We start from the raw sequence: 14384 nt of genomic DNA, 5'->3' as shown, positions 1-14384 counted from the left end.
TAAACTTTTACTGTATATGACAATTATTATACAAAAGATACAAAATTTAAAACTGCTCTATCATTATTAACCACCCTTTCATGGTTTTCTCATGATACATGTGAAATTGCAAAAAGAAATGGGGCATAGTTAACAAAAATTGCCTAATTATCATAATATTTCAAATATCAATGACTAATTGAATGAACACTTGGAATATAATGGTTTGTTTGTGTTATGAAGTAAACGTATCATGCTATGCAGCATTATTACAAGCAACTTTATGAATTAGGGTTTTATTATTTTGTGAATTTTTTCCTGTTCTGTACAGCTTGTGGAACAGTTATCAAGACAGTTACGTGAATAATATTATTTGTTTTTTCAGGATGCACATGAAAGGGAGTACATTAACTGTGACAAGTATTTGGAACAAATATTTGCTTGCCAGAGAATGAAATTTGCAGAAATTCCTCAGCGTCTGAATCCTTTACTTCATCCTCCTGATCCAATTGTAATCAATCACACTATCAGGTAATAAACTCTAAATCTTAGATATTGACAGAAAAAGAAGTCAGTGTTTTGTAAAAGTGAGGATTACATTTGTTTTAACCAGCTGATATGTATCCATTTAATGACTTTAAACTTTGTTTGTGCATTTAATGATATGCTTTTATTGTTTTGTGACTTTCATATGTTATAACATTACAGTGTGGAAGGTGCAGAACAGAAACAGACCGCATGTTATGACATTGACGTAGAAGTAGATGATACCCTGAAAACACAGATGAACAACTTCCTGCTCTCAACAGCGAGTCAACAAGAAATTCAGGTAGATCAGCATGGCCAATCATATGAATTTCCTTTTTCTTTCAATTCGACTCTACTTTCTTCCTGCCCCCTTCACCTTCGTGTTGTGTATTTAGACATGCACAGTTGAAGAATCATTCAATGAGTAAACAGTCAACTGCAAGTCAATGAACTAACTACATTCAGACTTCCAGTGTCAATTCATTTACAGAGTAGCAGGCCCTATTTTACTAGACGTATGTACTCAGAAAGCCACTGTACAGCATATGGTAGAGGATTATTCATGCTGTTGTTGATGATTTGTTCCATTTGCAGATAGAGTGAAAGAAACTGACTGCCTGTCCTGCCTCTGTACTCATCCTTGTCTGTAACCTTACACTTGTGACACTTTTTTGAGGTGTAGACAGCAGAATTCTCTCTCTCTCTCTCTCTCTCTCTCTCTCTCTCTCACACACACACACACACACACACACACACACACACACACACACACACACACCAGTTCTCTAAAATTTATTAAATTGGTTTTTAAAGTGCTATTTCACCCTTCTTCCAAAAATTCCCCTTAAAGTTCCCTGAGCTTCTCTGTTACACTTTAGCAGAACCTGTTCGCCTTTTATGGTCATAGTAGCTCGTGTCTGAATTTGTTCAGTTTATGCTTCCGTTATTACTACATGAGGACTCCAAATTCTAGAACTAAATCTAGAATTGATTGCTCTAGTATTTTATGAGAGACTCCCTTCATAGATGTCTACATAATGTGACATAGTCTATACATTCACTGCTAATCACGTACTTATGGGTTCTTTCCATTTGGTACAAACATTATCTTGCATTTATCCATATTCAGGCATAGCTGCCATTCCTTGCACTAAGAGGAAATTGTTTTATCTTTCTTCATATTTGTAAGATCATCAAATTATAAAACTTAATTGGAAAAACTACGATTTGTGACTGTGCACTGTGGTGAAACATTATTATGAAAGTATTCTAATTTGAATATAGATTTTTAAATGCGGAGTACTTTCTGCCTGCTGTCTTTAATTTCAACATCAGCTTGATCTAAAAGAACTAGGGATAGGAAATTTGGTAGCTCTGAAAAACTGATAAATCTAATGGTGTGATATTTTTACTACATAAAGATAAGAAAAGCCTTTCATCCACATAATTCAGAGGCCCTCATTACACTGGAGGGTTGAGATAGCACTGGTTGTGAAAGTAACCATGCCTTTGATGCTGAGCATTTTGAGCTCAGCAACCTGTTCTGCCTCTGGGTGGTCAACTGTGCCCTTGGTTACAGTGTGGCAATAGCCATCCATTTGGGTGGACAGCTGGTTGGTGTTCAGGTGTCACACTTGGGTCTCTTTGTGGAAGAAGATAGGTTACAAGAAAATGAAGAAGTTGCCAAATTATTATTATTATTTTTTAAATTCAGTTATTTCATTTTCTGGCTATGTTGGAAATCATTACTAAATTTGTGTCTAACCTGGGAGCAAAGTGGGGAAGGGAAAGAGTATTAGTCAAATGTTGTATGTAATCTTTTGGTATATCTAGATATTCGATGTAGGAACCTGAAAGAGTTTTTCAAATCCTTACTCTCTCTGCTGTTTTCCCCTATTTTAGTGCTCCACATACCAAAATATTTTAATTGCTCAGTAAATTGCTATTATAATTTATCTTCATCTCATGTTTTCAGAGTTTGGATAACAAGATCCATGAAACTGTTGAGACAATTAATCAGCTAAAGACTAACAGGGAGTTCTTTCTCAGCTTTGCTAAAGATCCTCAGCAATTCATCAATAAGTGGATAATTTCACAGACAAGAGATCTAAAGGTATGTATATCATATAAAGTTAGTGGAACTAAGATAAGTACTGCCCCAACAATTCCTAAATGCTATTTATTTTTTATAAGTGAATAAATGCTAGTGGAAACATTCTTCTGTGGCAACATCTCTCAACATGATGAAACTGTTTCTTTTTAAAAATTAATAAATAAAAATACTTAGTTTTTTAGTGTGAAGAAAACATAAAATGTGATAAGAGTAACTGTCTCAGATTGTAATTGCATAAGGCTGATGTTTCAAAAAGAAAAAATTATAATGGTAAGAATAAAGATAACATTTCACCATTTGGTTGAGATATTGAATGGTAAACAGGCCTTAAACTAGACTGAAATTACAATTACGCTTTCAGCAGTGTTGTTCTTACAACAGAGTGGATGTTGTTTGCTTGCTTGTTTGTTGGCTTAGAGGGACACTGTCAGTCCTGGGCATGTGTGTATCTGCCATTTTAGCTTTCAGCTGTATGGTGAATGATTGGCTTGACTTTCCCGTTGTTTGTATCCCACCCAGGACATTCCTGTATTATTTAAAAACTTCTCTGCTGTAAAAATTGAAGTAAAATGTTCAATTTTACAGTTGTAAAAATTCAGTATTGCATTGGCACAGAAAGTGTAGGAATCTATTACACACAGACAGAAGCGCGCGCACACACACACACACACACACACACACACACACACACACACACACACGACCCTTGCTGCTCAGAGTTGATTGTTCATCCTTATCCACCCAACAGCCTAATTCTCATACTTTCGGACTTCTGTCTGTTTAGCCCAATGAAAGGTGCATTCCATGGGGCAGTACATGGATGATTGGGAGCTTATTGATGGAGCAGGACATAGAGTGGTACCATGCGAGCATGCAGGTCCTTCCAGTAAGATGGCATAAGCCCATCCCATTGACCAGAGATTATGTTGAAAAATAGGATTTTGTACACAAAAGAGTGGGAAATAATGCAGTGCCTTGAAATCCTGAATAAAACCAACCTGTTTTCAGAAAAACTTATTGCGTGACGTATTGAATGCCATGCATAGTACCTACCTCAGAATTCCTTTCTAATAACTGTCCCATATTGTCCTTAAAGTCACAAAGACCTCATAAAATTGTAAAAATTATCTTCAATTTCTCATGTTAATATTGGCATACAATTAAAACAGTAACAAGTTTTACAGCTATCCTTCAATTGATAACTGTCAAAGTGTGAGTGACTCTACTAAAAAAATCTATTAAAATAACATCCACTTTGACTACACTGAATACACAATCAGCAGACAAGCATTGAAAAAAATTAATTTTGGGTTCAGTAAAGCTCACCAAACTTAGTTCAGCAGCATGCTGCATCATGATGATTAACGGAGCATCACTGCACTCAATGAGGCTGTGGTTTGTATGTTGTGGAGTAGCTGTGTTTGATACTGCATAGTTGTTGGACACCCGTTGGAACACAGTCCTCATCCTTAGTAACTGTCAGCCACCATTCTTCTGTCTCATTGACTTATTATTTTTCTGCAACCTATATTTCGCCAGTAACTGTATTTATCAGCAAAAATATCCCTTAGTGAATGTTTGGTTTTCAGTGCAAATATTCAGCTATGGACTACTTCGTGATGTACCTTTGTTTACTCAGTTGTCTTGAACAATCCCAGTATTTTCCAATAAGGCACAAAGAAGTTACAGACATTGACAGTGAGTGTTCACTGATTTCAAATCAACAGGGAAAGTTGGAAATTAGTGCCCGGCCAGGATTCAAACCCAGATTTCCTGCTTACTAGACAAGTGCTCTGACTGCTAACCCATTCAGACGCAATGGTGCAACTGCATGGACTACCTTAGCACGACCCCCCCCCCCCCTGCCCCCCTCCTGTCAGACCCAAATTCTCAACCTTCCACACCACCCATTGCCCCCCTGTGCACTATCCTCATTACTCGTGACATTTCGCTGATTTCCATAAGAGTTCAAACCTGGTGTGCATTTGTACTGAAGAGATCATTGTCCATCTTCCCTTAATTTTATATAAATACTTACCAAGGACTTGTTTATCATATCATAAAGGTATTATGTAGTAAAAACCACTGGTGTAACTGGAATTGGTAACTTGTAGGAAGTAGAAACATTTGACTTAATTCCATACGTCATAATCAATGTTTTTGGAAAGCCTGCGGCTATCATTCATTATTTGAATAATGAAACACTGCACCAAGTACATATTTTTTCATATTTAGTGTGACGTGTTTTGAGAATTTTTTTTCTCATTGTCAGGTGCAAATATTTACTTATATTTTGTGTGGTGTTTGCATATGTGTTGTGCATCTCTTTCCCTGTAGTTGTCTTTTTGAGATTATCAAGTACTGTGCCTCCTCAGTTATGTGGAAAACCACACATATGCAAACTATGACTCATATTGTTTATATGTCAAACATTACAAAAAAAACCTAGTTGTTGCTGTGTTTAAACCAAAAACATTGAGTAACTCAGTCAGTGAAGGTGTCTACTAGCACTAGAAGCGGCCAAGTGACGAAATATGCTGAATATGGTTCGACAAAGGTGTCGTCATGATCACGACGATCACGAAGCTATGCATGCACAGTAGAGGCATCTTGGAAACTGTGATTGTTCACAATATCTTTATTCAAATGAACCTAGTTACTCCCATCAGCCACCATGCTAAGTAGGTTCGGCGGCAGCAGCAGCAGCAGCACATACGGCACAAATTTTTCCAACCTTTACCCATACACTGGTTTATATCCGCTGAGTAGAATTCCCTGGTGTCAAGAAATTTAATGACGAAATGTTTGTAAACACTGAAATGTCCTGGTAGATTAAAACTGTGTGCCAGACTGAGACTAGAACTCAGGACCTTTGCCTGTCGCAGGCAAATGCTCGCACGACTCGTGCCCCGTCCAGTTGGGTGCATGACAATAGAATGACCATCTCTGCTTGAAAACATGAGTCATCCCTTGTGATGACTCACCACATGCAAAATATGTAACAAAATCACATGATAGTTGCACTCTCATCTTTATTAAATCCATATTTTTTTTTTTTTTTTTTTTTTTTTTTTTTTTTTTGCAAGTGTCAGTCGTCGGAAAGGTAGACATCGGTTCGCACATCACTCTTCCTGAGTGCTGTGTGACACCGAAGTACAAAAATACATTTATCACGTACAAGTTTTTCTCACTTAGCTTAACATAGGCTCTGAATATAAATTATTGATGCATATAATCTCTTATACAAAAATAAAGAATGAACACATGCACTTATTGCACATTTTAAATAATTTCTTTGCCTTGTAGTTGTCCTGACGTCCTATCATCTGACTGATTCACACACAATATGTTTAATAAGATATGTTTGGTTCAAATCCTCAACACTTCTTCCTGAGTTGAGATCCCTGTTTACTTTTTTAAAAAAAGTAACCGCTATTCTGTACTATTCATGCAGTCAATGTGGCTCCTATCAAGCTGTGAGAGAAACATTTTCATCGCATAGTTCCAATTTCGATTTTTTTTAAAAAGTCAGTGCAATGTCCTGATAGCTTGAAGAATCAGACTTGCCATATAATGCGAAACCATTTTGATTACTAATGAAATGTGGCACAGTTTTCAGTGTGGCACACTTTGTTTTAGAGACTGTATTATATTACTTTGTTTGATATGTTATAAGCATTTAAATTTTAATGTAATGGAAATTACAGTGTATTACATTGCATTTGTTTTACAGACAATGACCGATGTTGTGGGTAATCCAGAAGAGGAAAGGAGAGCAGAATATTTCTACCAGCCTTGGACACAAGAAGCAGTCTGTCGCTATTTCTATACGAAAGTACAGCAGAAACGAGCAGAACTTGAACAAGCATTGGGTATCCGTAATGCTTAGTCAGAACTGTCATGCTCACAGAGGAATAATACATGTTAATTCGACACTATTTGTGGTTGTGAATGCTTTGCTGTTTTGCTCATTTTCTTTTAGTGGCTTCTGGAAAGTGCTTTTGGAAAGCTGCTTGTTTGTAATTCTGATAAAGACTGTTATTGCAAAAACTTTCTTGTGATACCTTGGTAAACCATCAACAAATTCATATTTCATCTGACTGAATTTTATAAGTGAGAGACATTTTAGATAGTTGTACAATACTAAATAGATTTGGTTACTTATAATTTTACTGTATTTATCTTTCCTGCTGTGAAAAGCAATTGTTTACTAGAATTTATTGCATTCCACTCCATTGAAACCTTCAGTTTAATAAGATTGAACACTTGTTATGTACAATAGTTTCCTCAGTGTATAGTGTATGTGAATTTACAGTACTTGCAGATTTAATTAGAATATTTCATGCAAAAGATACTAGTGTTACCCTCGACTCCTTTTATTCATTGTACTTGTTTGAAGTACATATTGATGTAATTCATTCTAAGTGTATGTTATGTGTCTACTATCAGTAAAAACATGAGTCATGGAGATTAAATAAACTCGGTGGCTATAGTTGTAAACTCATCTTTTGAATGTTGAGATGTCACTCCAGTAAGAGGTAATAAAGAGCTTAATTTGCAGTTCTACTTCACACAGCAGATGTTATACTGACTTCCGCTATCAGTCGCTTCTAATATCTGAAAGTAATGTATGAAAAAGTCCTATATTAACTCAGGTAGTAGCAGAAAATCCCGTCAAGAAACAGAGCAATAGTAGACCTTCCTATAGTTGTTTTTCTAATATCTTATAAAGATATAATCCAGTTGACTGATACAAAGAAAGATGAATAACCTATGAAATAATACGGGGTGCGACAAACAAAAGTGGCCTGGACATTTTGAAACCATCTACGGCAGCATTAACAGAGGAGAAAAAGGCCTACATTCACTTCCAACAGGTTGGAGCGACTGCCCATACAGCTGGTCGATCCTTGGAGCACATTTACACAATGTTCATGCCTGACAGAGTTGTCAGCAGAGGTCAGTCTGGTCACGGCCCTAGCTGGCCATCCAGGTCAGAAGCTCTGTCAGTGTGTGACCACTTTGTGTGGGGAGCCCACGAGTCTAAGGTGTATTGCAACAATTATCACAGTCTTCAAGAACTGCAGAAGGTCTTTTCGGATCAGCTTGAAGCAGTCAAGCTTCAATCCGCCTTCAGCACCTTGCTGACGAGGGCTTAAAAGTGAAAAGTGCCAAGAAATGAATGTTGGGCACTTTCAACATCTTCTGTAGTCAGGTTAGTACTGTATTTCCTTTTCTCTGCTATGTTTCTTTGCACTCTGAAACTCATTTCTCTGGGCCTCTTTTATTTGCCCCCACCCTGTAGTATTTTTGTTGCTGTGGTACTACCAATGTATACAGTATTTATGAAAAGAAATGAAAACATATTAGAAACTGTGAAATGTGTCCAGAATTTGTAATTGTTTACTTTCATTGTCAGTCAGGTGGTATATATTTGCTAGACCTAATTTCTCAGAAGGCAAATAGTGTAAGTCACATATTGATTGCAGAAACTCTCATACCTGTTTACAGTTAAATGTATTGTATTGGCACTGTAGAAGTATACCTACATAATGATTATTAAATTGTATTCACTAAAATAGCCTCCAACTTTCTTGGTTGAGGTATTTTTGTAGTCAGCAGATTGCTCAAATAAATGTGCCAATACAATGCTGCACATTTACCTACTGTATACTTTGAAATGAGCTCCAAGATAATCAGGACATTGGCAAATTGTTCATATAAAAAAGCAGCGTTTGAACTAATGGAAAACTTTGCATGGCTTCAGAAAATAATACTTAGTACGTGACTAACAGATTAGGGCAGGGCCATGTATGAAAGCTGCCACGTTACATATCAGATATGCTGCAATTACTGTACAGCATTCTGTGTGGACATGACAAGTAATCAACCATCTACTCACATAAATGGCTACTGCCAAACTGTGACAAACCACTAACTTGGCCATCCAATTACTGGACATGCTGCACACCCCAACACTAGCGAGCACGGGACCCCGAGCTAATGTGGCCTTCTTTCCTTTCCGGGCTGCATACCTTCCCTTTCTGCATCCTTCCCTATCCCCCATCTTCGCCCCCCTCCCCTCACCTCTGGCTCTTTCCTTCCCTTTCTCCCCCTCCGGGAGTATGGTTTGTGCCTACATCCGGAGACGGACGCTCGTAAATGTAACGCATTCTTCGCCTTCTCTGCTTGTATGTCTTCATCCTTCCTTTGTCCTTCTCTTTTCCTTACCTCTTCTCTTTACCCTTTTCTCCGCTGCAGCGTTTGAGACCTCTCTTCTTTCCTTTCCCTGTCTTTGTTTTTCCCTTTCTCTTTCTTCCTCCTTGTGCGTGTCTGAAGGCCGACCCACGCATTTTTTTGCGTATCCGGTGACGGGGTAACGCGTAATTCCCCACCCCAGGTAGACAGGTAGGACACGTACGTACCCCCTGGTAACGGCAAGGCCCAGGGAGGGGTGATTACCCGAGCTGATACCTTCCGAGAGTGCCGATTGGTCCCTCCGTCTGTTTGTCGGGAGGTGTGACCTGAGGTGTGAACAATCACCTAAGGTGGGAGTGCCCTCAGAGAGGGCCCCCACAAGGGAGGAGCGTGCCATCGGAGACGCCGGTAATCATGGGGATTCTTCCGCAATGGTTTCCTCACCTTCCACTATGTCTGCTCACAAGCGTACGTTCACTGAGTCTCAGCCACAGACAGTTCTTCCATCGTTGCCACAGTTCCTTGTTGTTTCTCAGTCTGATGAAGGTCACGACTTCTCCACGGTCAACCCTTTCATTATTCAGAAAGGTGTCGACGCAATTGCAGGTCCTGTAAAGCCTTGTTCCAGATTATGGAATGGCACCTTGTTGTTAGAAACAGTCAGTGCCCTCCAGGCACAAAAATTGCTGCGTACTTCACTGCTCCACACCTTCCCTGTCCGGGTTGAAGCGCACCGCACTTTAAATTCCTCGCGTGAAGTCGTTTATACACGCTCCCTCGATGGATTGTCTGACTAAGAAATTCAGCACTACCTGTCTGACCAGTGCGTAACGGCTGTTCATGGAGTTATGAAAAGGGTTGACACGAACATCATTCCAACCCGTACTGTCTTCTTGACATTTGACAAAGTTCAACTCCCATCGAAAATCAAAGCAGGCTATGAGAGAATTTCCATTCGCCCTTACATCCCAAACCCTATGCGTTGCTATCGGTGTCAACGGTTCAATCACACCAGCCAGTCCTGTTCCAATCTGGCCAAATGTGTTACGTGTGGCAAGGATGCCCATGAGGGTGCTTGTCCTCCTCCATCCCCTCGCTGCATCAACTGTATGGGTGACCACGCTGCTTCCTCTCGAGATTGCCCCATTTTTAAAGACAAAAAGCTCATCCAGGAAATCAGAGTGAAGGAAAAGGTGTCGATCTTTGCTGCTCGAAAATTATTCGCCAGTCGACAGCCCACCGTGCCTCAGACAGGGAAATACAGCACTGTCCTTGCCTCTCCTCGGCCAACAAAGGAGCCGGCCATGCAGACTTGCGACCTCACCTTTAGTGCCACGGTCGTCAGATCGGCCAGCGCAAAGATCGCCCGTTCAACCTCACCACTTTCGCCTGCCCAAGACTTCGAAAAAAGAGCATACTGGTGAAGATTTTTTACGTACCCCAACTTCACAACCATCGGTTCCTCCTTCATCTAAATATCATATTTCCAGAAGGCTACTAAGAAACCCAGTTCATCTCCTCCTCCGCCAAGGCGTGTCCCATCTACAGCACCACCTGGCGGAAATCGCCCTCGGCCGTCTTCTGTGTCGCCGAGGCGCATTGCTGGCGGCCGATCAACCGGCCGATCGCTGGTGGCAGGAGCTGCTCCTGAACAACCTATGGATCAGGATCTTCTGCCTTCAGCTGAATGCCATTCCATACTGTCGGTCGCAAGCTCTGAGCAGTCGTTAAGTTGAGGGCAACCTTGGTCACATTCCTCCACTTTCTGTTCACCCATGTCCATTATCCACTGGAATATCCGCGGCACTCGAGCCAATCGGGATGAATTGTCGATCCTCTTACGATCCTACTCGCCGGTCATCTTCTGTCTTCAGGAAACAAAGCTGCGTCCTCATGACCGCTTTGTTCTCGCCCATTTTCAGTCCATCCGATTTGATCTCCCCTCTGTTGAAGGCACTCCAGCCCATGGAGGACTCATGATTCTTCTCCATGATACTCTCCACTATCACCCAATCCCCTTAAACACTTCCTTCCAAGCTGTCGCTGTCCGTCTTTCCCTTTCTGGATATACCTTTTCTCTTTGTACCGTATACATTCCATCGTCCACACCAATGGCACGAGCTGATCTCCTTCATCTTCTTGGTCAGATTCCACCCCCCTATTTGCTGGTTGGGGACTTCAATGCCCACCACCCGCTTTGGGGATCTCCACATCCTTGTCCACGTGGCTCACTATTGCTAGACGTCTTCCACCAAGCGGATCTAGTTTGCCTCAACACTGGGGTCCCTACATTTTTGTCTGCCTACACAACAAATTTGTCTCATTTGGACCTTTCGGTCGGTACTGTTCTGCTAGCTCGGTGCTTCGAATGGTTCGCCCTTGATGATACACTCTCCAGTGACCACTTTCCATGTGTCCTTAGACTGCAGCCTCAACTGCCATATATGCGCCCGCGACACTGGAAGTTTGCCCAAGCCGATTGGACACTTTTTTCGTCTCTAGCGACATTCGATGACCATCACTTTCCCAGCGTCGACGATGAGGTCACACGTATTACCGACATTATTCTTACAGCTGCGGAACGTTCAATACCACACACCTCCGAATTGCCACAGCGCCCCCCAGTTCCTTGGTGGAACGAGGCGTGCCGTGATGCAATACGTGAGCGGCGACGTGCTCTTCGCGTTTTCCGCCACCATCCTACTTTGGCCAACTGTATCCACTATAAGCAGTTCCGTGCGCGATGCCGTCGCGTCATCCGCGATAGCAAGAAGGCAAGCTGGAAATTCTTTATTAGCTCGTTTAACACCTTCACTCCCTCCTCGGAAGTTTGGAGTCGGCTTCAACAGTTATCAGGCGCGCCTAGTTTCTCCCCAGTCTCTGGGCTCACTGTCGCGCATGATACATTAGTGGACCCCGTCGCAATTTCTAACTCATTGGGTCAGCACTTCGCTGAGATTTCGAGCTCTTCAAATTACCCGCCAGTGTTTCTCCCGAAGAAACGTGCAGCGGAAGTGCAACCTCTTGCTTTCTCCTCTCAAAATCGCGAAAGCTACAATACTGTTTTCTCCATGCGGGAACTCCAACATGCACTCTCTTCTTCTCACTCCTCCGCCCCAGGACTGGATGGTATCCACGTCCAAATGTTGCTGCATTTATCAACCCATAGTCTGCATTACCTCCTTCGCCTTTATAATCGAATTTGGACCGACAGTACTTTTCCCAGACAATGGCGGGAAGCTATCGTCATTCCTGTTCTGAAACCTGGAAAGGACAAACATCTCCCCTCTAGCTATCGCCCCATTTCTCTCACGAGTAGTGTATGTAAGGTTTCGGAGCGTATGGTGAATTGCCGTTTAGCTTGGTGGCTGGAGTCCTGCAGTCTTTTAACACCTGCCCAATGCGGATTCCGAAAGCATCATTCTGCAGTTGACCATCTTGTTGCTCTCTCCACTTATCTCATGAACAATTTTCTCTGGAAACGCCAAACAGTAGCAATATTTTTTGATCTGGGGAGAGCATACGATACCTGTTGGAGGACAGGCATCCTCCGCACACTGTTCTCTTGGGGCTTTCGAGGTCGGCTTCCCTGTTTTCTTCGCGAATTTATGGCAGAGTGCGGGTGAACACTACTCTCTCCTGTACTTTCTCCCAAGAAAACGGGGTACCCCAGGGCTCCGTGCTGAGTGTTGTACTGTTTGCCACTGCCATAAATCCAATTATGGATTGTCTCCTTACTGATGTCTCGGGCTCCCTCTTTGTGGACGATTTTGCGATCTACTACAGCTCTCAATGGACCAGCCTTCTTGAACGACGTCTTCAAGGCTGTCTCGATTGCCTCCACTCTTGGAGCATCGAAACCGGCTTCCGTTTTTCTCCCAGTAAGACCGTTTGTGTTAATTTTTGGCGACGTAAGGAGTTTCTTCCACCCTCCTTACATCTAGGACCTGTCAACCTTCCGTTTTCGGACGTCGCTAAATTCTTGGGTCTTATCTTTCGGCTCGCTGTCTGCGATCCCTCAACACCCTCCGTGTCCTGAATGGTACCTCCTGGGGAGCGGGCCGAGTGGTCCTTCTCCGCCTCTATCGCGCCTTTGTGCGCTCGAAATTGGATTATGGAAGCATAGACTACTCCTCTGCTCGGCCGTCTATTCTTCGGCGTCTCGACTCTATCCACCACCGTGGATTACGTTTAGTGTCTGGAGCTTTTTACACCAGCCCTGTGAAAAGCCTTTATGCTGAGATTGCTGAACCTCCGCTGTCCAATCGGCGAGCAGTCCTGAGTCGTTATGCTAGCCATCTGTCTTCCATGCCTGCTAATCCAGCCCATGACATTTTTTCCGACGCCTCCTTTGATGTAGGGTATGCAGGCCGCCCCTCCTCCCTACTACCACTGGGAGGCTGCTTCCGTCAACTGCTCCATTCTCTTTCCTTCCGCTTTCCTAAAACCTTCTTGACAACTTGGGGTACAGCACCGCCTTGGCTCCGTCCCCGGATCTGCCTGCTCCGTGACCTTTTGTCAGTTTCCCAAGGATGGTACCCCTTCACTTGTTTATTGTCGGGCATTTTCTGCTCTATGTGCACAAATCAAGGAAGCCACATTTATTTACACTGATGGCTCAAAAACATCATTTGGTGTAGGGAGTGCCTATATTGTTGGCGATACCCCAAATCACTTTCGGCTTCCCGACCAGTGTTCGGTTTATACTGCGGAGCTTTACACTGTTCTCCAGGCTGTCCACTACATCCGCCGCCATCAGCGGATACAGTATGTTATCTGTTCAGATTCTCCCAGATCTCTCGTCATTCTCCAAGCTCTTTACCCTGTCCACCCTCTGGTCCACTGGATTCAGGACTATCTGCGCTTGCTCCACATGGGGGGGTGTCTCGGTGGCGTTCCTCTGGCTCCCGGGACACATTGGTATCTGTGGAGATGAGGCGGCCAAGGCTGCAGTCTTCTTCGGCCAGCTATTCAATCTATTCCCATTGCCGATCTACGGAGCGTTTTATGTCGTCGTGTTTTTCTTTTATGGCACGCACATTGGTAGACACTTCCCCATAATAAATTGCAGGACGTGAAAGCTCTTCCTTGTGCTTTGACCTCTTCCTCCCGAACGCATCATCGGGAGGAGGTAATTTTAACTAGACTCCGGATAGGGCACTGTCTTTTTAGCCATCGACATCTTTTAAGCGGCAATCCTCCCCCACTGCTCTCAGCTGTGGACGGTAAGACACCTTTTAATTGAGTGCCCCTATTTTACTCCGTTACGCACCCGTCTACAGCTGTCGCCTGATATATCGTCAATTTTAGCAGATGACATGCGCTCGGCCAATCGCGTTCTCGAGTTTATTAGTGCCAGTGAAATGACGTCAGTCATTTGCAGCTTTTTTTGGGGACAACCAACCCCTTTCTGTAGTGGATTTTTAAGCCTTCCTCCTGCTTTTAGTTTCTCCAGTTTTTTGAGTTTCATTCCCATTGCTGCTGGTTTCCATTTTCGGTTTTTTATTTTTACTGTTTCCTAAGTCACGGACCGGGCGCTAATGACCATAGCAGTTTTGCGCCCTAA

The 14384-nt window shown here is 42.4% G+C and overlaps 1 protein-coding gene across 3 annotated transcripts in view; it reads left to right on the top strand.

Annotated features, from left to right (window-relative positions):
* The window catches only part of LOC126175026 (brahma-associated protein of 60 kDa), a 66798-nt gene extending 59607 nt beyond the window's left edge, over positions 1–7191 (top strand). For all 3 annotated transcript variants that reach the window (XM_049921527.1, XM_049921528.1, XM_049921529.1), the window contains exons 7-10: positions 365–510; positions 688–808; positions 2483–2620; positions 6354–7191. In XM_049921527.1, the coding sequence (XP_049777484.1) occupies positions 365–510; positions 688–808; positions 2483–2620; positions 6354–6509 (561 nt within the window). In that variant the 3' untranslated portion in view covers positions 6510–7191. The remainder of the gene's footprint in view (positions 1–364; positions 511–687; positions 809–2482; positions 2621–6353) is intronic.
* The last annotated feature ends 7193 nt before the right edge of the window (positions 7192–14384 follow it).

This window comes from Schistocerca cancellata, chromosome 3, assembly GCF_023864275.1.
Source record: "Schistocerca cancellata isolate TAMUIC-IGC-003103 chromosome 3, iqSchCanc2.1, whole genome shotgun sequence".
Taxonomy (NCBI): Eukaryota; Metazoa; Arthropoda; class Insecta; order Orthoptera; family Acrididae; genus Schistocerca; species Schistocerca cancellata.
Note: the sequence above shows the minus strand (reverse complement) of the source record. Positions and strands in the feature narration are given on the sequence as shown.